General features: G+C 41.1%; 1 protein-coding gene across 3 annotated transcripts in view; it reads right to left on the bottom strand.

The window, feature by feature from the left end:
• Positions 1 to 504: 504 nt before the first annotated feature.
• Ptpn12 (protein tyrosine phosphatase non-receptor type 12) overlaps positions 505 to 21,423 on the bottom strand; it is a 97,323-nt gene continuing 76,404 nt past the window's right edge. For 2 of the 3 annotated variants that reach the window (XM_004839737.3, XM_021253963.2), the window contains exons 14-18: positions 20,962 to 21,039; positions 19,969 to 20,036; positions 19,185 to 19,215; positions 18,083 to 18,187; positions 16,591 to 17,443 (exon numbers count right to left, since the gene is read on the bottom strand). In XM_004839737.3, the coding sequence (XP_004839794.1) occupies positions 17,382 to 17,443; positions 18,083 to 18,187; positions 19,185 to 19,215; positions 19,969 to 20,036; positions 20,962 to 21,039 (344 nt within the window). In that variant the 3' untranslated portion in view covers positions 16,591 to 17,381. Of the gene's footprint in view, positions 17,444 to 18,082; positions 18,188 to 19,184; positions 19,216 to 19,968; positions 20,037 to 20,961; positions 21,040 to 21,423 lie in introns of all 3 variants that reach the window. The other variant, XM_004839736.3, reaches the window with a different exon arrangement.

The following is a 21,423-nucleotide window of genomic DNA, read 5'->3' as shown; positions in this document are numbered from 1 at the left end:
AGGGACTGAAGAATGGGCTGAACGTGTAATATTTACTCCGTGGAGCCAGGCAAATTTGTTTTTCTGAAAGGAGATGCTACCTGTTGATTATTTGGTCATTTATCTGTCAATTACTTTTTTCCTTATGGGGCAACAATGGAAATAAAGTTTCAAAGGCACTACCTTAGGCCAAAAGATGTTTTACTTAGGATATTATTCTTCAAAATCGTTGAGTCAGGTGTGGTGGTGCGTGTTTGTTAAGCCAGAAACTTGGGAGGCTGAAGCAGGAGGATCGCAAGTTCTGGGCAAGCCTGGGCAGCTTAGTGAGGCCCTGTCTCAAAACAAAAATCAAAAAGGCCTGAGGGGTAGCTCGGTGGCGCAGTGCCTACCTCACCTTCAGGAGGCCCGGGTTCAATCCCCAGCATCGCAGTCAACCAGCCGACCAACGAGTCGATCAAACCTATGTGAAATGAATACTGCTACATAGTAAAATTTTATTAATTAGAAAAACACGCATACAGATGCTTTCTTTTCAGATTTTAATACAATTACAAAATAAAAACACTGCCTTGCTTTTCTAAAAACACTGCATTTTCAAGGCTAACTGCAGCCTCCCCGCCTAATGGGGATCTGGTCAGAGCTGCGGCTGTAGAGCGGAGCTGGACGTGCGCGTTCCCGGGAGCTGAGGACCAGGCTTCCAGCCCGGGCTTGGGGTGAGAAAGCGCAGCACGGCTCTCGGCTCTGGGCGGGGCCGGAGGCCTCCCGGCGCTGAGTCCCCGCCCCGCGGCCAGGGCTGCGGCCCGCAGCTGTGGGCTTTGCTCTGGGGATCCGCCGGCCGCTGACCGGATCCGGCTCGGGCAGGGGGACGCGGCCCCGACAGCTGCGGGGCGCAGGTCGGGAGCAGGGCGCAGGTCTGCGTGGGCCGCGCTCACTCCGCACAGCCCAGGCTCTGGCCCTGGAGCAGCACAGCGAGTCTTACAGCCTGACAGACCTGGCAGCTGACGGGACTGCTGCCCTCTCACTTGAGAAATCAACTGACTGCTTTTGCAGGGCCAGGTGCTTCTTGCCAAGTTTTAGTAAATAAACAGGTACATTTCTAGCTAAGGTTTAAGCCTTTGGATATTTCTTGCCTTTTAGCTACAGCCTTTTTTGGGGGGGGGGGTTGTTTTTTGGTACTGGGGATCGAACTCGGGACCTTGTGCTTGCGAGGCAGGCGGCGGAACCACTGAGCTAAATCCCCGGCCCCTTTTAAGATTTTGTTTTGTTTTGTTTTTTGAAGCTACAGCCTTTTGATTGTTTTTTCCTTGAGGCAGGGTCTCGCTAGGTAGCCCGGGCTGGCCCCGAACTTGTGGTGATCCTCAACCTCAGCCTCCGGAGGGCTGGGATGACAGGCACCACGCCCAGCATCATTTTCGCTGTTGTCACCAAGTCTGCCGTGGAAAGGAAAAGAAAAAGCACCCGCGCTGTGAACCGTGGAAGGGGGCGCAGACGGGGGAGTAGGCCAGGGTTGCACATGCTCACGCCCCGTTTCCTGTCCCCTTACCGTGATTCTCGTTACACGTGGCTGCGCAACACAATGCTGCGAGGCAGACTGCACTTTCTCCCAGTGGCACAGCTGCTAGGGGCTCGCGGGCTGCCTTTTCTCTGCGTGCCGGGCAGGGCCGGGCTGACCTCCCCGGGAGGCCTCGATCCCTCGCAGGCTGCACTCCTCCCGGTCCGCAGGCCCCGGGGACCTCAGAGCCCAGCGGCTCGGCACAGGCGCGGGCCAGGGACCCGGGCACCCCGAGGCTTGGCCAGGGCACGTGGGGACCCTCCCGGCTGCGGCCTCGGCCCGGAAGCTGCTGCCGGCCAGGAAGCAGGGACGGGAAAAGCAGGCCGGCGTCTCCACCGAGGCCCAGCTGCAGGCCCTGACTCAGCAGTAACCGCCCCGCGGCTCCTAGGTTCCCGGATTCCGCTGGGGAATCCAGAGGCCCGCAGTGGAGGCAGCGCGGACAGAGGAGGAGCGTGCAGGAGCAGGAGCGCGGCTTAAATTCCCCTTTGTGAGGAAGGAAGGGAAGCAGACCAGCCGTGTGGCGTCCACGCTCCAGCTCCTCGGGGTGCACGGCATCGTTATGCACTCAAACCCGAACCGACACACGTTAGCGATCTGAAGGCTCTGGCTTCGTCACCATGACTTTCATCCGAAGGGTGTTCTCAATCGCGCGCCTCCGCCTGCGGCGACCCCACTGGCTGGCGCGCAGGCTGAATGGGAAGCGAGCCGAGGTCGGGTGGCTGGACGGGGACCGCGTTCCTCACCAGGCCTCGCCTCCACCAAGCTACCCGGGTCCCCTCGAAGTGGTTAGGGGAACGTGGCCGCAGGCCCTTCAAAGACACCCGCAGACTGGCTATTATTCTGTTCTTCACAGACTTCTTGAGCCCAGCGTTTACTCTAGGTTTACTCTCGGTTTGCTCTGCTGCCCCCATCTGATGGAATGAGGAAAAGCTTAGATGAGCTGCTCCAACTGCTAAAAAGCTATGAAATATTTTGAATTCTGGGACACAGAATCTTTTACAACTATTTGGTCTTAAGCTTAAATAATAAACATAAATATAGGTATAAATACAGCCTCAATGTAAAACTTCTGCCAATAAATTTTCAATTTAAATTATATTAGTATAAGGAATAATTAATATTAAAATGGCCAACTCGCTTGACATAAAGATCTAAGAATCCCTGGTCATTTTGAATAGCAATAGAGATTTCCCCACAAGCTGCATTTTACTTTTCTAAAACAAATGAAAGTTACCGGGAATGTAGCTCAGTGGCACACGGCCTGCCTGGCAAACACAAGGTCCTGAGTTTGATCTTCTGTACTAAGAAAACAAAACAAGACAAAACCATGAAACAAATGAAAGTGTACCTATGGAATTTTAATTGAAAAACCCTTCTTGATCGGGCCGGGGATTTAGCTCAGTGGTTCCGTCGCTTGCCTAGCAAGCGCAAGGACCCGAGTTCGATCCCTGGTACCAAAAAAACCCCCCAAAACCCTTCTTGCTAATGTTATCTCAGCTAATCGCTATTATATTTTTTACACAGTATTTACTATGTAGTGTCCCTAGGTTGGTATTTTAAAATTTTTGCCTAGAAGCTGCATGCAGAATGTAGCTGTATACTAATTTCAAATACAATAAGAAAAGCTAAGTACTGAGTTTTATGTTTAACACAGTAAACTACTTAAATGCTTTTTCACATTCTTGCTTTAGAAAATACTGGAAATATTCGAGCAGATTACATATGTAGACTAAATTTTAAAAGGCACGGTATTTTAAAACATCACAAATATACATGTATTTGTATATTTAATAAGCTATTGATCCTACTGTGGAATTTTTTTTTATGAAGAAAGACTTTTTTGGTCCTCATTTTCCAGAAAAATAAATTTTAAAGAGAAATTTAGAATATTTTTTGTTTACTTCATGCTTGGCTATTTGAGTAGAAATCCACAGTAGCTGAAGAACATGTTCTTTCTCAAATATTAGCATGAATTCTAAAATCACAAATGCTATTACATTAAATCATGGTAACAGTACATATGCCTCGTTATCTGTACAAAAAAAAAGTAAAATGACTGGAATCTTTGGAATTTCCTTCCCCCATTAATTCATCAAAGCCCAGATTTGTTGTAGTTAGAACACAGGCTCTCATCTCCTGAGCCAGCCGAGCATCACTGCTTTTCACTGGTTAACTTATTTACAATCTAAATATTTATCACTTGGATACTTTACAAGATTTATGCACCTTGAAGACAAATAACAGGAAAGAGGTTGCAGCAAATTTGTTACAAAAACATACTTTATGTTTAAAACTACATCTACTTTGCATATTTAGCATAAAATGCAAAGGCTGCTTATTGGGTGGATCTTATCCCAATCTTTAAAAAAGGTTCTGCAATTCTCCATTTGCCAGAATGGGTTTCTAGACGTTTTGAGCTATATTTCAGTTACTTTCCCGTTGCTGGGAACCAAGTGCCCAACACACAAGTTAAGGAGGAAAGGTTTATTTTAATTTGGAGTCTAGACTTTTCAGTCCACAGTTGGCTGGATCCAGGGCGGGGTGGCACGGTAGGCAGGAAGCAGAGAAACTTCTTCCTTTTTTCCCTTTTTAGTCCATCCAGGCCGCAAGCCTATTGGTCGGCGCCACCCACACCTGGGGCCCTCTCTCTTCAGGAAGTCTGTCACCCGCACCCGGAACTGTGCTAAGCCAGTCAGTGCACTAACCAGTACCACACACCCATGACGCAGTTCATGCACCCCTAATCCAGCCACTCCCCAAAGCCCCACCTATGAGTGCATGCGGCTCTGGCGGGACGTCTAGATATAAGCCATAACAAGCTGTGTAATAAGGATCTGAAGAAAAAAGGAAAACTGAAATTGTCATGTCTCATTATTTAGAAAGCTATGAACACAATATGAATTTGGATATCTAACATCTCCACTGAAAGCAGGCCATTAGGGTACCTGTTTAATTAAACAGGCAGCAAGGGCCGGGGATCAGTGGTTTTGCCACCTACTGCGCAAGCGCAAGGACCCGAGTTCGATCTCTGGTACCAAAAAAAAAAGAGGCAGCAAGCGCTTTCCTAAAGCCAGCACGGAGTGAGCTAACCCAATTTCATCTTGTATTTGGAAATAAACTGATTTCACATATTGCAATAAAATACATATTCCAAGCAAAATACTGTAATCAAAAATATTTTAAGGCTAACTATAATTAAGATGTCATTCACTGAAATTCCTCTCCTGTACTGTACGTTGCAAATTACATTTCTCTTTATTGCTCCCCTTCATGTTAAGCACAAAATCCTCTTAGTTTTAACTATGGAAAAAAAATTCTTATCTTTTAGCACAGAGTCAAACATCAAGTTTGGAAATCATAGATACATTCGTGGCAAAGCACTCGGTAAAGCTGATGATGGTTGTGACTCTTTTGCTTATGAGCTGGCTCCAGCAGCAGGTATATAAACGATTATTCCATAAGTGTATCTTCTCGGTTGCTTTATGTAAAGAGGTACAAAGTTAGAAAAAGACTTAATAGTGGTTGGGAATATAAATAAAAAGTAGAGGGCCGGGGATTTAGCTCAGTGGTTCTGCCACCTGCCTTGCAAGTACAAGGACCAGAGTTCCAGCCCCGGTACCAAAAAAAATAAAAGCAGAAATGGACTTGCTACTTTAATGTGATCTTTGATTTGATTCATCTATTCAATAGGCTTTTATTTTGTACTCTGCAAGGACAATATTTAAGAAAAAGGCTTATATTCAAAATTAGCTCTACTTTGTAGTTAGCTGCTTGTTTAATACCAGTATTTCCACAAATTTTCATAGTAATTTCTCCTGAGCAGAAGCCAGTTTAGTACAGTATAAACTCTAAGTACTGCACAATGATAAACACAGCGGGCAGACAGGTCAGTTGATAGAATTGGGTGGAAACAGGATGGATGGCTGGGTTTAATAAAGGAAACAATACTTGAACAAAGTCTTGATAGGTGGGTAGGGTACACCAGGACAATGGCAGAGGTATGTGATGGCTATGCTGCAGATGCTCTGGAAACTCCAAGTAGTTCATCATGGCTGGAGTGTAAGTATAAAGAGAGCAAAGGTCAGACAAGTCACCGCAGACAGAAATTGGACTGGGTAGGGGAGTCTTATGTGGTCTGCCAAGGAGTTTGGATTTGATCCTGTAAGCCTGGTTCTTCAACTTCATTATGCAACAAAATCAGCTAGGGTTCCTGCCTGAAATACACATTCTTAGCCCCACTGTCACTCAGGTCCAGGGCAGGGCCTTGGGCCTAACTTTTAAGCACACTCCATAAATTCTAGATTAGCAGAACCTGGGCAGGTTTGAATGTTTTGATGAAACATTATCATAGGCAATATTTTGAGAAGTAACAATTAGAAAAAGACCAAATCCTTTCAGAAAGAACAATCTGGAGGTAGTGAGGAAGGTGGGGTGACAGGATCAGAATCCAGTATGTAGAATCAATCAGGTGATGGAAGGGAGCGGATAACATTCACCCAGGTAACACACGGAGTCCATGTTTAACCCAAATCACGTTTTAACAATCAGAAATGGAGAGATTTCCCAGAACTAACTCATACAAAAACTCATTTCAGTATCAGATAAGCTCATTTATTCTTCCTGGGCTCTTTTGAGCACGCTCACGGTTTCATTCATGTCTGTATTATTGCCCTAATCTTCCTTCCCAGTCTAGACATTTCTTTGAACTGTAAAATTATATTTCTGCCCGTGGACAGAATATCACTTCCTGGATGACAGATGTACCATTTATCTAAAACTCAGCATATTCAAAAAAGTGACCCCAAGAACATGTATTGGTTAGGGTTCTCTTGAGGAAGAAAATCAACAGACAACATGCACATACAGTCATACCTTGGTACTCGACTGCTGTAGAACTCACTGAATTCCATATTCAAAGCACTTTGATGTGAAAATCTTTGTCCCAGGACCCATTCATTTGGTACTTGGCACACAAGCTATCACAGATGGGTGTCCACTGCCTCCTGACCCTTTCCAGCCAAAATGATTTATTTGGTACTTGTTGAACCTCCCGAACCGATGAATGACGAATACTGTGCACCACTGTGCAATTATGTGGGTTTCCTTAGGGAGGCTTAGAGCAGAGGAGGAGGTCGACAGCGGCCCTGCGTGCTGAGGTGAGGACCGAGCAGCTGCTCAGTCCAAGCAGCTGGAAGATGCAGCACAGGAGGGATCGAGGACGCAAAGTCTCTTTGGAGTTGATGGTGTGAGTCCCGGCTGGAAGGCTGAAGAAACTGCAGTCTGATGTCCACAGGTGACAGGAGTAGCTAGCAAAAGACGCAGCTCACACCCCTCAAGCAGAATGGAGCTCTGCCCACAGGAGGCTTCCTCCTTCTGTCCAGGCAAAAGTCACAACACATACCCTATCCCAGAGGCCGTTCCTCGAGGCGAGCGCGTCATTGTCAGCTCTGTCCTGACATATAGCTGGGCGTCTTACCGCTTTCTGCTTATCGATGTACGTCCATGAAGTGAAAGGTATTATTTATTAAAAAAGGTCCCAAAGGAAAGCTGATGGCGTCTGTGATGGAAAAGGAGACACTGAACGGCCTCTGCAGCTTTACACGCGAGGTCGGAGTGGAGCTTACAGAGCTCACCTTACGCCTTACACAGAAAGTAACAGGCATAGATTTTATCAGGTGTTTCAGGCTGTATAAAAATTAATTGTGAGAAAAGACCACAGCTGGGAAAAGGCAGGATTTAAAATATCATGACAAGAAGAGCCAATAAAATAGAAAACAATGACAGAAACTGACCTCAAATCAATGGACACCTAATTTATGACAACACTACAGCAGTGGGAAAAGGACAGTTTTCTTAGCAAGTGATCTGTCAAGGGAAAACAAAATCTACCTTGTTCCATGCATGCAAAACATTAACCCTGTAGATTTGGGCAGAAACATTAGAGAGCCACATGTGGCCTGACTGTGTGTTGGTCACCAAGTGACTGTACACTCGGTGTGGTCACATACATTTGTATCGCCTGGGGACACTAATGCCACCTTCCTCTGCGTAAGCACTCTATGACCTTCACATAATGACAAAACTGCCTAACAGTACAGTTACCAGAATGTATGCCTTTGGAAAAGTAAACTAGAAAAACTACACGAGACATTATTTAGATGGAGAAAGACTTCCAAAACAGGATACCATGAAGTATCAATTTAAAGGTAAAGAATGATAGCTCTGATCAAATTAAATTTAGGAACCTCTATTCATTAAATATTTTAACAGAATAAAAGGGCAAATCACAGTAAACCTGTAAGGATTAAATGCAGGATATGTAAGTAACTCAGAACTATCAGTAAGAAAAAGATTCAAGAGAAAAACAAATTCACAATTGCCAGATTTTAGGGTATTTTATATTCAGCTTTAGTTGATTCTACCAAATAGTATTTGGTTGGAATGTGAATAATTTTTGTTTTTCTTTTCACAGTGCTGGGGATCAAACGCAGGGCCTCCCACATGTGAGGCAGGCACCCTGCCAGGGCACACACCGGTCCCCACTTAAGGCCCCTGGGGTTCACAGAGATGCCCACTTGTCATGAGGATGTGACAAGGTACACGGACATTCTGATCCCCAGAAAAATGTATTCAGATTGCAGGGCAATACCACCTCATACCCAGGAGGATGGGTAAAATAAAAACTGGCCATACCACCTGGTAGCTAAGCAAAACAACAAATTTATAACATTTTGGCAGTATCTCTGAAAGCTGAAATATATATGCATATTCTGTGAAAATTCCACTCTGTAATTTATATCCAACAGATATCCACAAACACTCTACATTAGTAGCCTTCCCGTTGCTGAGACACAATACCTGACACCTACAACTGAAAGGAGGAAAGGTAATTTAGCTCTTGGTTTCCGGAGTTTTGGTACAGGACTGGCTGACCCCAAGACAAAAACCGAAGGAGGTGGGGGAGGAAAGCTGCTTCGTTCATGGCGGCCAGGAAGCAGAGGGAGAGAACGCTAGGAAGCCTGTGTCATGGCCGAAGTCACAGCTCCACGCCCACCCACACACCCGGGAGCATCGCAAACCACCAATGAAGTTTCTTAATCCAGTTTAGTTAGCAAATCAGCATTACTGGTCACAAATCCACCACCAATTTCACACCCAAACACATCTTAAACCACACTTAATATTCAAATAAAAACAACAGCCACCTCTTAACATAATACAACCGTCCCTGGTACAACCAGAAAAGCACTAATTTTTTTGGAAGCAAAACATTTATTGGTACATTTTAGATACACACAATGATCACATTCATCGTAAGGAATTTGTACCTGTACGTGATGTATCTTGCTTCTTCTTTTTCCCATTCCTCTCTTCTCCCTTCAACTCCTCTTTCCTTCTTTATTAACAAAACAAAAGCAGTAATTCCCTCTCCAAAGTCTCAACAGTTCTAGCATTTTTCAATCTCCAAATCCAAGTATCTTCTGAAATTCTAGAGAAGCTGTTAGCTGTGAACCTCTGTAAAAAAAAAAAAAAAGTTACATAATCCCAAGGTTCGATGGTACAGAGTTAGGTATTTCCATTCCAAAAGGGAGAAAGGGGGAAACACCATGAGCCCAGCAGGGCAAACAAGCTCCTGTAGCTTCACATCAAGCAGGTGGGGTACGGGCTCACGGTAGAGATGCGAGCTCCATAGGCTGTGGGGAGCACCACCCCTATGGCCTCACTGGTTGCAACCTATGTGGCTGCTCTCTTTGGCTGGCTTCACTCTGAGGCCACCACTTTCCTCTGTAGATCGTGTTCTTCCCCTGCACCTTTGGCTTCATTTCCACACTCTACTGCTTTGTCCTCTTACACTCCCTTTGAAATCTGGGTGAAAGCCTTCCTGACTCCAAAACCCTTGTATTTTGAACACAGGTAAAACTAGTATCACATGCAAAATGCCACTGTCTGCTGTCGGCAGAAAACAGTAGCCAGGTCCCCCTCAGGGCATGGCTGCATCTGCCTCTCGGTGCTTGGCTGACTGAGCACAGTGAAATGAATTCAGAAAGGAAGCTGCTCTTGGCGAAGGTTTACACTTTTGCACCCTTGAGCTTCTGATGGTGGGGTCTTGCTGATTTCTGAGATGCCTTCAAGTCATCTTACTTTTTTTTTGGTACTGGGGATTGAACTCAGGGTCCTTGCGCTTGCAAGGCAGGCGGCGGAACCACTGAGCTAAATCCCCGGCCCACTTGATTTCTTTTCAATGGCACTAATCTCTTCAGCATCCACACCTCGTTTGGCCCCAACTTTACATGTAGTTCCTTCTGGGCCAAAAATTTAAGGTTTTCAAGTTTTTGTTTTTTACATCTGATTCTCATATTTAAATCTGGCTGAAAGCAGCCAGCAGTAGTCATGCCGTAACTTGAACATTGGGCTGTTTTGAAATGTCCTCTGGTCTTTTGAGCTCTGACCAGAATGGACTGGCAGGCACTGCCTCTTGGATCCTAAGACTTCTTTAGTGTACTTCTCCAAATCTTTCTGAACTCCTCCCACAAACCAGTTCCAAAGGCTTCTAAACCATATAGTCAGGTACAATCCCATCAATGTCCCCGTTTCTCCAGTAACAATTTTCTGTATTCACTTTCTTGCTGCTGAGATATAGTACCTGACACCCACAACTTTCAGGAAGAAAGGTTTAATCTAGCTTGTGGTTTCAGGAGATTCAATACATGGTCAGCTGGCTCCAAGGCAAAATCTCATGGTGGAAGGGTGCAGTGGAACAAAAGTAGTGCATGGTGGCTGGGAAGCAGAGCAGGGAGACAGTACCAGAGAGGAAAGGACCAGGAATTGTGTACAGAACCCAAGGTCACAACTCCATACCACCAAATATGCCAAGAAGCATGCTTTACTAACCTAGTAGGTGACTTTTTTGTTTTTGATACCGGGGATCAAACTCAGGTCCTTGCGCTTGACCAGCAGGCAGCGAAACCACTGAGCTAAATCCCCGGCCCTAGTGGGTGACTCTTAATCCAATCAAACTGACAAATCAGTACTGGTCATATGATCCTACATGCAGAAATGCTCACAGCAGTTTAATGTGTAATTTTCCCAACAATGTCTATTAATAGCAGAATGGATGTCCAGTATAGAAAAGAAAAGGTACCAAACACAAATTCAGATTAAAAAATTAACTGAAAGTATGGGCAGTAGAAGTGACCAATGTGAGGACAGAATGACAGAACTAGAAGACAGGGTTGTTGTCAGCGACCAATTATTGAAAGACAGCTTAAAAAGAAGAGAAAACGAAAACTGGATTCAACAGCTGGCAAGTGATGCAAAGATTAATCTAAGATTAATTGGAATTAATGAAAAACCAGAAGACAGCAAGAATGGCATTAAAAAAACCTGTTTACAGAAATAGCAGAAGAAAATATGGGAAAGAATTTAACACAAAGAATAACTGAGGCATATAGAACCCCAAATAGCCATGATCAGAAAACAACTTCTCCACAACATATCAGTCCAAATTTAAAGCTAAGGCCAGGGATTTAGCTCAGTGGTTCTGCCGCTTGCTTTGCAAGCGCAAGTATCCAAGTTCAATCCCCAGTACCAAAAAAAAAAAAAAAAAAAAAATTAAAAGGTAAACTCCTTCGAATTACAGCAGACTTCTCACACACAAACCTTAAAGGCCAGAAGAGCTTAGAGTGAAGCATTTCAAGCTCTAAATTAAAACAATTTCCAAACCAGACTGATATATCTGACAAAACTATCTTTCAAAACTTATGGACAAATAAGACATTTCCATGATAAATATTCCAGCTCAAGAAATTCATGACCATCAAACCAGGACTCCAAAAATGCTCAAAGATATCCTAGAAAGATTCATGAAGCCAACAAGGCCTTAAGGGTTTAATAGAATGAATACAAGGGGTAGGGTGAGCAGTTAAATTGAAGGGAAAGAAAATGAATCAGCGACAGGAAAATAATGCAATGGCAGGTACAAGTCAATACTTTTCAGTAATAACTTTTAATGTGAATGGCCCCAATTCTCTAAACAAAAGATACAGATTGGCAGAATGGATCAAGAAACAAAATCCAACAGTATACTGTATACAAGAAACACATTTAACCCCAAGAGAAATTCACAGACTAAAAAAAAAGGATGGAAAACAATGTTCCATGAAAAACAAGCAGGAGTAGGTATCCTATTCTCAAAGTTGACTTTAAGCCAAAACTGATCAAAAGAGGCAAAAAAGGTTAAAGGAACTATATATTGGTTAGGTGAACAATGGAACATGAGGAAATAACAAAATTATAAACATATATACACCAAACAACAGAATGTCCAACTTTGTGAAAGAAATACTACTGACATAAAAGATCAGATAAACATCAACACAATTGTAGTGGGGGACCTCAATACTGCACTGTCACAAATAGATCAACTAGACAAAAAATAAATATCAGAGTTGAACTAAACCTTCAAACGGACTAAATAGGTAACTAGAATGTTCCATACAACAACAAAATACATTCTTCTTAGCAGCATATGGTACTCCAAAAGAGAATACAGGCTAGCCCATAAAGTATGCTTAAGTAAATGCAAAAGAACTGCAATTGTACCATGCATATTATCAAAGTGCAATGAAATTAGAAATCAATGGAAAAAGAAACCACAGAAATTATGCATATGCATAGTAATTAAACAATAGATTCTTGAATAATCAGTGGGTCACAGAAGAAATCAAGAAAAATAAGCCAATTTCTATAATTAAAGAATAATGTCAGTAAAAAAAACAAGAACAATCGAAAGGTAGTGTACAGAAGGAAATCAGAACAGAAATTAACCTAATTCAGACTGAAAAAAAATCAATGAAGGGCCGGGGATTTAGCTCAGTAGTTTTGCCGCCTGCTGCGCAAGTGCAAGGACCCGAGTTCGATCCCCGGTACCAAAAAAAAAACCCACACAAATCAATACAATTAGAAATGAAAAAGATGAAATCTCAACACTTCCAAAATCCAGATTAACAATTTTGCAAACCTGCATGCCAATAAATTTGAGAGCTGAGACAGAATGGATAGATTTCGAGATATATAAGAACTACCAAAATGGAACCAAGATATAAAAACCCTGAATAATCCAGTAACATGAAATTAAAGCAATAATAAAGAACCTACTAAAAAAAAGCCCAGGTCTTGATGAATTCACTGCTGAATTCTACAAGACTTCAAGGAAAAAGTTAACATCAATATTTCCCAAACTCTACTTCTTGAGACAAGGTCTCTCTATGTCATTCAGACCAGCCCTCAACTCTCTATGGACCCCAGGCTGTCTTCAAACTCACGGCAATCCTCTTGACTTAGCCTCTCAAGTGCTCAGATTATAGGTGTGCACCACCATGGCTGGCCTCAAACTCTTTAATAAAATTGAAAGGGAAAGGAAATTCCCAGTCATTCCTGGAAACTGGCATTATCCTGATTCCAAAACCAGACAAGTATCCAACCAAAAAAGAAAACTGGAGGACAATCTCTTTAATGAAAATAGATGCAAAAATTTTCAACAAGATATTGGCAAACAGAGTGCAACAAATCATCAAAAAGTCATACATCATGACCAAGTAGGATTCATCCTAGGAGTGCAGGGATGGTTCAACACAGGCAAATCAATAAATGTAGTACATCACATAAAGAGAAGCAAGGACAAAAATCACAGCATCATCTCAGTAGATTCTGAAAAAGCTGCTGACAAAATCCAACATCCATTCATGATAAAAAACTCTGAAGAAACCAGGTATAGAAGGACCTTATCTCAACCCGATGAAAGCCATTTATGACAAACATACTAAATAGGGAAAAACTGAAAGTCTTCCTTCTAAAATCAGGAACAAAACAAGGATGTCCACTATCAGTATGCCTATTTAATATAGTGCTTGAAACATTAGGCAGAGCAATAAGGCAAGAAAAAAACAAAAAGGGTATGTATAGGAAAGGAAGAAGTCAAATTATTATTTGGAGATAACATGATTCTCTACATAGAAGATCCAAAAAAATGTCATGAAGACTCCTAGAATAACCAAATTCAGCAGCAGAGGTTATTAAAGGATACAAAATCACAAAAAATCAACCGCATACTTGTACACCAATAATGAACTCACTTAGAAACTAAGAAAACAGTACCATTTACAATAGCATCAAGAAAAATGAAATCCTTAGGAATTATTTTAACCAAGAAATAGAAGACTTCTGCAATGAAAACTGCTTTCCTCAGAAAAGATGAAGAGGAAATGCAAAGATAGTCCCTGTTCCTGGATAGCAAAACCAATATAATCAAAATGGCCAAAATTCCAAAACTGATATACAGATTTAATACAACCTCAATCAAAATAGCAGTAGCACTCCTCACAGAAGCAGAGAGAACAATCCTAAAATTTGTATGAAACCAAGAGACCCATTATTGTTAGCCAAAATTGCCAAAGTAATCCTGGGTAACAGAGGTAAAAAAGATCACAATCACATTATTGGAAGCTCTATTACAAGCCAGTGATAAAAACAACATAGCACTGGTACAAAAACAGACACGAGGACCAATGCAACAGAGCAGAGGATGCAGAAACAACCCCAGTGACAGGTGAGCATCTGAGTTTGGACAAAGGGGCCAAAAATATACATTGGAAGAAAGATAGCCTCTTTAATAAATGGTGCTGGGAAAAACTATTCACATGCAGAGGACTGAATATAGACCCATTTATCTCACCATGTACTAAACTGAAAAAAGGGATTAAAGATCCAATGGTAAAACAGAAACAGTGAATCTGCTGGAAGATAAAATAGGTAAAACTTGAAGACATAGACAAGGACTTATCAGAAGCCCAATGGCACCAGAAATAGTACCAAGAATCAACAAATTAGAACATACCAAATTCAAAAGCTTCTGCACAGCAAAGATAACAGCCAATAATGTGAAGAGACAACCTACAGATGGGAAAAAATTTTTGCCAGTTATTCCACAGACAGAGGGCTAATACCTAGAATATATGAAGAATCCTCAAAATTAAACCCCCTTAAATAAAAGACCCAATAAAAAATGGACAGGTGAAATGAAGATACTTCTCAGAAGTATAAATAGCCAACAAATACCTGAAAAAAATGTTCAACACTGCTGGCCGTTAGAAAAATGCAAATTAAAACAAGATTGAGATTCCATCTTATTCCACAAAGAATGGTTAGCATCAAGAAATCAGGTAACAAATGTTGGCAAGGGAACAGGGAAAAATGAACCCCTCTACACTGTTGGTGGGAATGTGAACTAGTCCAGTCACTATGGAAATCAGTGTGGAGAGTCCTCTAAGAACTAAAAATAGAAATTCCATTCAACCCAGTATCTCTCCTTCTAGTTATCTTTCCAGAAGTGATGAAGACATCACTTTCCAGAGATACATGCATACCCCTTTATAGCAGCACAGTTCATAAAGCTAAATCTTGGAAGCAGCCTGTATGTTACAGATAAATGGATAAAAATGTGGTATTCACACATGATGGAGTACTACTCTGCCATAAAGGATAAACTTAGGTCATTTGTAGGGAAATGGATGCACCTTGAGAACATGTTAAGTGAGATAAATCAGAAATAAAAGCTTAAATATCATGTGGCCTTTTTTTTTTTTTTTTGGTACTGGGGATTGAATTCGGGTCCTTGAGCTTGTGCAGCAGGCGGCGAAACCACTGAGCTAAATCCCCGGCACCATGTGACCTTCCTTATATGAGAAACTCATAAAGTAAATAAAGAGCAAAATAAAAGGTAAGAGGAAAAACCCCCATGAACAGTGTTACATTCAGAAATGCAAAACTTTGTAACAATGAACAATAAACAGCAGCTATACACATGAAAATTCCAGAGTCCAAGAAAGCTCCTTAGTGGCTAATTCTGCTCGACTGCTTAATGGCGAGGTGGTCGCACATATATAACCATGTATACGTTATGACTAACATGATTTTCTTACTTATCTAAATACATGTTCTCTTTCAGGGAAGATAGTCTAAGAAACTCCTTCCCAGTTATAAATGATTTTAGGACCAGATTACAGAACTTATTCCATGTGTGAAGTGGCTATTGTTTTGTTATACTTTGTTTCAGCTTAAGTTTTATGATGAAAATGCTATGCCACATGAGTATTCCTGTCCTGTGAATGCCAAGTATCCACTATATTAACATGTTCTTATAGAGAAAACATTGAACTTGTAAAATTCTACCATATTCATGACGGGGTCTGCAATTTCTATGTCTCACTGCCGGGTGGCTTGAACCACCAGTGGTACATGTGTGACTGTCCCATCAAGTGGCTTTTTATTAATTTTATTGGTAAAATGACTGATAAAAATGATTAAATCCATTTGTACCACCAGTGGTACAAGCTGCCCAATGCCTCAAGACAGTGGGAACATGTTAAGGAATCAACACGAAGACCATTTAGCTTTAAAAGCTTTTAACACAGGATTATAATATTTTCTTCTCTACAACAATCTACCTTCTACTCATATCATCACTATACCTCACTTTTGTCTCATAATTTCTTAATTCTTTTGTTTGCACAGGGAAAATGTGGACATGTATCAATTCCAATTCCACGACATCAAATTCAGACTCAGCATGTATGGGTGTAACCTGTGCTCTAGTCATGGGACAGAAAGAAACAAGCTCTCCTTTCTGACCTCACCTCTGGTGTCCCTCGAGGCTCCCAGAAGGCTGACAAGGATGAGAAAGATGTCTAGGGCTGACTCAGGGCCAAGGATTTAGAACTTGAGGGTCCTGCCTTTAGCAGAAGTCCTCCTCCTTTAGTTTCTGAGCTGGGGTCTCACTACATTGTCCAGGCTGAACTCGAACTTCTGAGCTTAAATGAAACCTTCCGCCTCTCCCTCTTGAGTAGCTGGGACTTCAGGAGTGCGCCACTATGTCCACCCTCCCACTTCTTAATTAACAGACTAAACTTCACTCATAACCCATGACTTAAAAAATGAAGACCAAGTAAGCGAGAAGGGTTGACAGGTCTAATGTCCTAGGAATGAAAAACCAAGACAGCATGTAGGCACTGTAAAATTATTTTTGTTTTTTAATGGCAGGTCAAATATTCTGAAACATACACATATTCTGATAGTCTTCTAATCCCAATTGAGTTCAAATATTAAAGTAACACACATGAGCTAAGAGAATTCAATATTGTTCCAAGGCACTTACTGAATCTCCATGACTAGATGAAAACAAGAACAATTAGGATGAACAATTAGACGGTATATAATATAAAAATAACTTTTTGCTTACAATTTACAAAATGTATTATTATTACAATCTTTGATCTCTGATAACCTGCAATGCTGGCTGGATGAATCCAGCAATTTTAAAATTCAGAAACTATTTTCTAAAACTTCAGGGCAAATAATTTACAAATAAGGTACACAAAAATTTAGATCATGCAGAAATTTCTTACATCTTCTGTTAATATTATTTTATGACTGCAACTTTATCAAATTATATACCTACTCGCCCTGTACATATACAAAATAATGCATACATGATAAAACAGCAAAAGAGTAGTCCTTAAATTCAATTTTATCATAAAAGTATTAACAGGTCTACAAGCAGCGTGTAACAGGGTTAAGAGATATTAAGGCAATAATACTTGAAATTACAAAATAAACCATATGTAATACTTTTTCCTAGGTGTAGTATAAGGCAGGTAGATGGTCCCAGGAAAAAAAAAAAGATTATAGTAACAATCTACACTGCTGTTAGTCCCACATTTTAAAGATGGAATACTATAAATCTCGCATTCACTGGCACTTGAATTTTCCAGTATGACTGATGTAACTCCCTGAATCATGTCCATTCTGAAGGTGGGTCTCTTGGTCCTTTGGGTTTTCCACAGCGATTACCAAAACCTATGGTGAAAACACCACAGCAACTGGTCAATGTTCAGAAATACTTTTATACTATTAAAACCACATCCAGACACCCTCACTTTGTCGAACACGCAAATTCTGGGGCAGGAATTTGGAGTTTGAACCAAACAAAACTTTGTAACTGCAAACAACTATAAATTTATTGTGGGTAATTGAAAATAATTGCTTTGATAAAGAAATATGGTGGCCAAGTGCAGTGGTGCACCTGTGGCCCCAGCTACTTGGGAGGGTCCCTTGAGTCCAGGCTGGGCAATACAGTGAGACCCCATTAAAAGAAATTCCTAAGCATTTGACTAACTCTATCACAAAATAATAAAAAAACTCATATATTCATCTTTCTAAACAGAAAAGAACTGCTTATAAAATGCATTTAATATTTGTTTTTAATCTCAGTGGGGAACAGAATAAATCATTGTATTTATTACTGATTCACTCCAAGCAACTTTGATCATATATGTCTTTTTCCTGGCAAGCATCATTTCAGAACTTTAGTAAATCATAATAAAAAGACTGATAATTCTGCTTTAAGGAAATTCAGGAAGAATGGTGAATGATTTTTATACACTACCACCAGCATTAACTATCTAAGGTTTTAAAATTATATATTAAACAAATTACCAATATCTGTGGCTTCTGCTGGACTTTCTGTCATCTGATCTTTCTTGTCATTTACAGTAAGTGGAGATTCTGTACAAGTCTCTGGTAGACCTGCTGCTGGATGATCTAAAATGCAAACAGAGCCCTTAATAAATCACCATGCTTTGTAGCATCAGACACAGAACACTAGTTGTTTTAAGGAGGCAGTGATTATAAAGAACACATTTTAGCTATGTGTGGTGGTGCACACCTGTAACCCTAGCACCCTGGGAGGCTGAGGAGGAAAGACTGCAAGTTTGAGCCCAACCAGGGCAACTTAAATGACTTAGAGAGGCCTAACCTCAAAAAAGGGCTGAGGATGGAAAGGGCTTGGATTTAATCCCCAGTAACACACATACACATGGCAAATTCTGCTTCATGGCCATAATTTTAGAAGCCCTGATGAACAGAAATACAGGGAGGGCTGGCCGGGGATTTAGCTCAGTGGTTCCGGCGCCTGCCTTGCAAGCACAAGGTCCCGAGTTTGATCCCCAATACCAAAAAAAAAAAAAGAAATACAGGGGCGGTAAGCAAAGGAAATCGTGTTAGGTTCTCCCAAGGTACCTACAAATCTGCAGTGAGCACTTCTGCAATGTGCAGATTCTCATGGTGTTATTTTATAAAACTGGATCTTGGCATAGTATATTTCCTTAAAGAAGCTATATCACATGCTCCTGTTCGGGCCGGGGATTTAGCTCAGTGGTTTAGCCACCTGCTGCGCAAGCGCAAGGACCGGCGAGTTTGATCCCTGGTACCAAAAAACAAAAACAAAAACATGCTCCTGTTCTAAGGCAATAATTGTAGCTGAAATGCTCTTATATGAAAATCAATGGCAAGCAAGTTCGTGGTTAATTAATGTACTTTTTTGGAGTGCGATGATTTTTAAATTACAGTTGATTCATGAATTTAATTATCAATGCCTAAGATTGGTAACAAAATAAATTAACTACTATGACTCATTCATTCTTTTACAGGCTTTACAGTATCCCCTCTGCCTCCATGAGGAATCCTTCTGGAAATCTAGAAAATCAAGTCACTCTCAAGATGCTTACAGTCTACAGAGGACTACAGGACTACAACTTACCACATTTTTCACTTCCAGAGGTTACCAAGCCCTGCAAGGGAGACATTGAACAGCGATTACAGCACATTCGTGTCATGTGCAAGTCACAGCTTAGGCAGCTGTGAGGAAACCAAGTCTATCATCAAGATTTTCAATGTCAAAGGGAAACAAAACAAAGGTGTCTGCAATTAGGCTTCACATTTTAAAATGTTACACTGTTTTATACTGTGAGTAGAAGCTTCCTGACAAAAACAGGGACGCTAGAAGCTACTGCACAATGGAACACACAGCTGCATTTCATCCAATTATGGCATCACTGATTAACAGACATCACTGGGGTAACATCACTATTTTATAATGCCAACTAAAATGGATCACATTTTTTATTTCAGAGATATTATAATAGGAGAAAAATATTTACCAAAACATTTCCTGAAAAATCCAAAGAGAAAAACCTGAAGTGGCCAGAAGGGTTGTATTGGGGGAAAAAGAGACTAGGATAGTACTCTGATCCCCCCCAACAGTTAATAGCTGTGTTCACATCTCCAAAATGATGTGGAACATGGTATAATTTACAAATTTCAAAAGCAATTTGAGAAAACAATACCTGTGACATTCTTATGAAGGTAGGTCGTTCTTTTCAAAAATTTCATATCTTACATTTTATATAGCATGAATGCATAACAAAACTTATGAACTGTATTTAATGGTCCTAAGATGATAGTTATTTTAACAAACAACTGTACAGTAAATTGGCAAGCATAAAAATATTAAGCTATAGATTCTCTGATCTAAAAGGACTCACTTCCGACTGTCTTTGTTCAGACCATTTCTGACTGTGAAGTTCACTCCATTCAGATCCTATAGGTATATCTGAGAAAAATAAAATCTTGTAATTAAAATTATATTTTTAATTCTCAAAATTTCATTGCATTAAAGTCCAAACAAAAACAGGTACTGAAGAACTTTAGAAACTATCAGTTACGTAAAATGCAGTTTCTATCCATTCAAGAACAACTGAATTTCCTTCTTTAAAATTGAATTAAATGAATTAGACATCAACCTATTGTGATCTATAGATAATGTGACAGACTTGGACAACTGAAGTATTCTGCTTCACTGTTTTCAACATCCTTTAACTCAATTAAAATTAGTAATACACTGGCAATGCATCTTGTTAGACTGTGAGCATTTCCAGAGAACATGAGACACTGTAATATGTTCAGGCTGCTTCTCCTCTTTGTTAGGAGAGGAATGAAGAAGTACATTATTCATGCTTTGAAGGACGATCACTTTTTCTCAGTTCTTACTAGGTAACCCCAATGGTCTTTTTTTTGGTACGGGGGATTGAACTTGGGTCCTTCTGCTTGCGAGGCAGGCAGTGGAACCACTGAGCTAAATCCCCGGCCCCGCAGTGGTCTTAAATGTCTCCTTGTTAACACCGATGACATGCTGACCCAAAGTCCAGATTACATGTTAACTTACACTAAAAAGAGAAGCAACTGAATAAAGCTCATGTTACTTTCAAAGACACCAACTGCAAATATATTTATGATTGCATGTCAATGAACTCCATTATCTAATATAAACACAGTTACTACCAATCTTAGGGAATAAAATTAAAAACCATTTTAAAGTATTTTTCAAATAAATAATTTAAAAAGCATGCGACTATCAATTCAAATCTGCTTTTGAATTTAATTCTCCAACACAATAGTTACTAGATTAAAATCAACCCTGTGTTCTAGAGTTTATTATTACAGTATAAAGTAAATGCAAAAACAGAAGAGACACTCACTATGTTCACCTGCCAGTACAAAAGATTCAGGAGTTCTTTCAGGGAGGGGAGGAGGTGAGTCTTCACTAACATCAACATCTGAATCAAATACATAAAATTAAAAAAAATTATTAAAAATTAACAACATGTCATCTAAGCAAAACCAGAAAGCTCCGGGATATTCTAGAAGTCCCTGTCACTGCTATCTAAGAGCATGAGTAGTGTTCTTCGGGAGGGTCTAGCCAAGCCCCTGCGTTGCCAGGCTGGGCCAGAGCTGGCCGCGTGCCTGGCCTCCCTGGCAGATAAGTCCCCACTGCTGCCTCTCGGCCCAACTGCGCGGGGCTCCAGGAGTCTCCCCGCCTGCACTCGACTGCTCAGCCCTCAGTGACTTCCGCCATACAAAGTGCCTTCTCCTAGTTGCTTCTTAATCTCACGCATTCCAGACAGCTATGTATTTTAGTCATGTTTAAGACACCGACAACT

This window comes from Heterocephalus glaber, unplaced genomic scaffold, assembly GCF_053883595.1.
Source record: "Heterocephalus glaber isolate CG9 unplaced genomic scaffold, H.glaber_assembly_v1.0 deba00000676, whole genome shotgun sequence".
Classification (NCBI taxonomy): Eukaryota; Metazoa; Chordata; class Mammalia; order Rodentia; family Bathyergidae; genus Heterocephalus; species Heterocephalus glaber.
The sequence above is the reverse complement of the archived record's forward strand: the minus strand, read 5'-3'. Positions and strand labels throughout refer to the sequence as shown.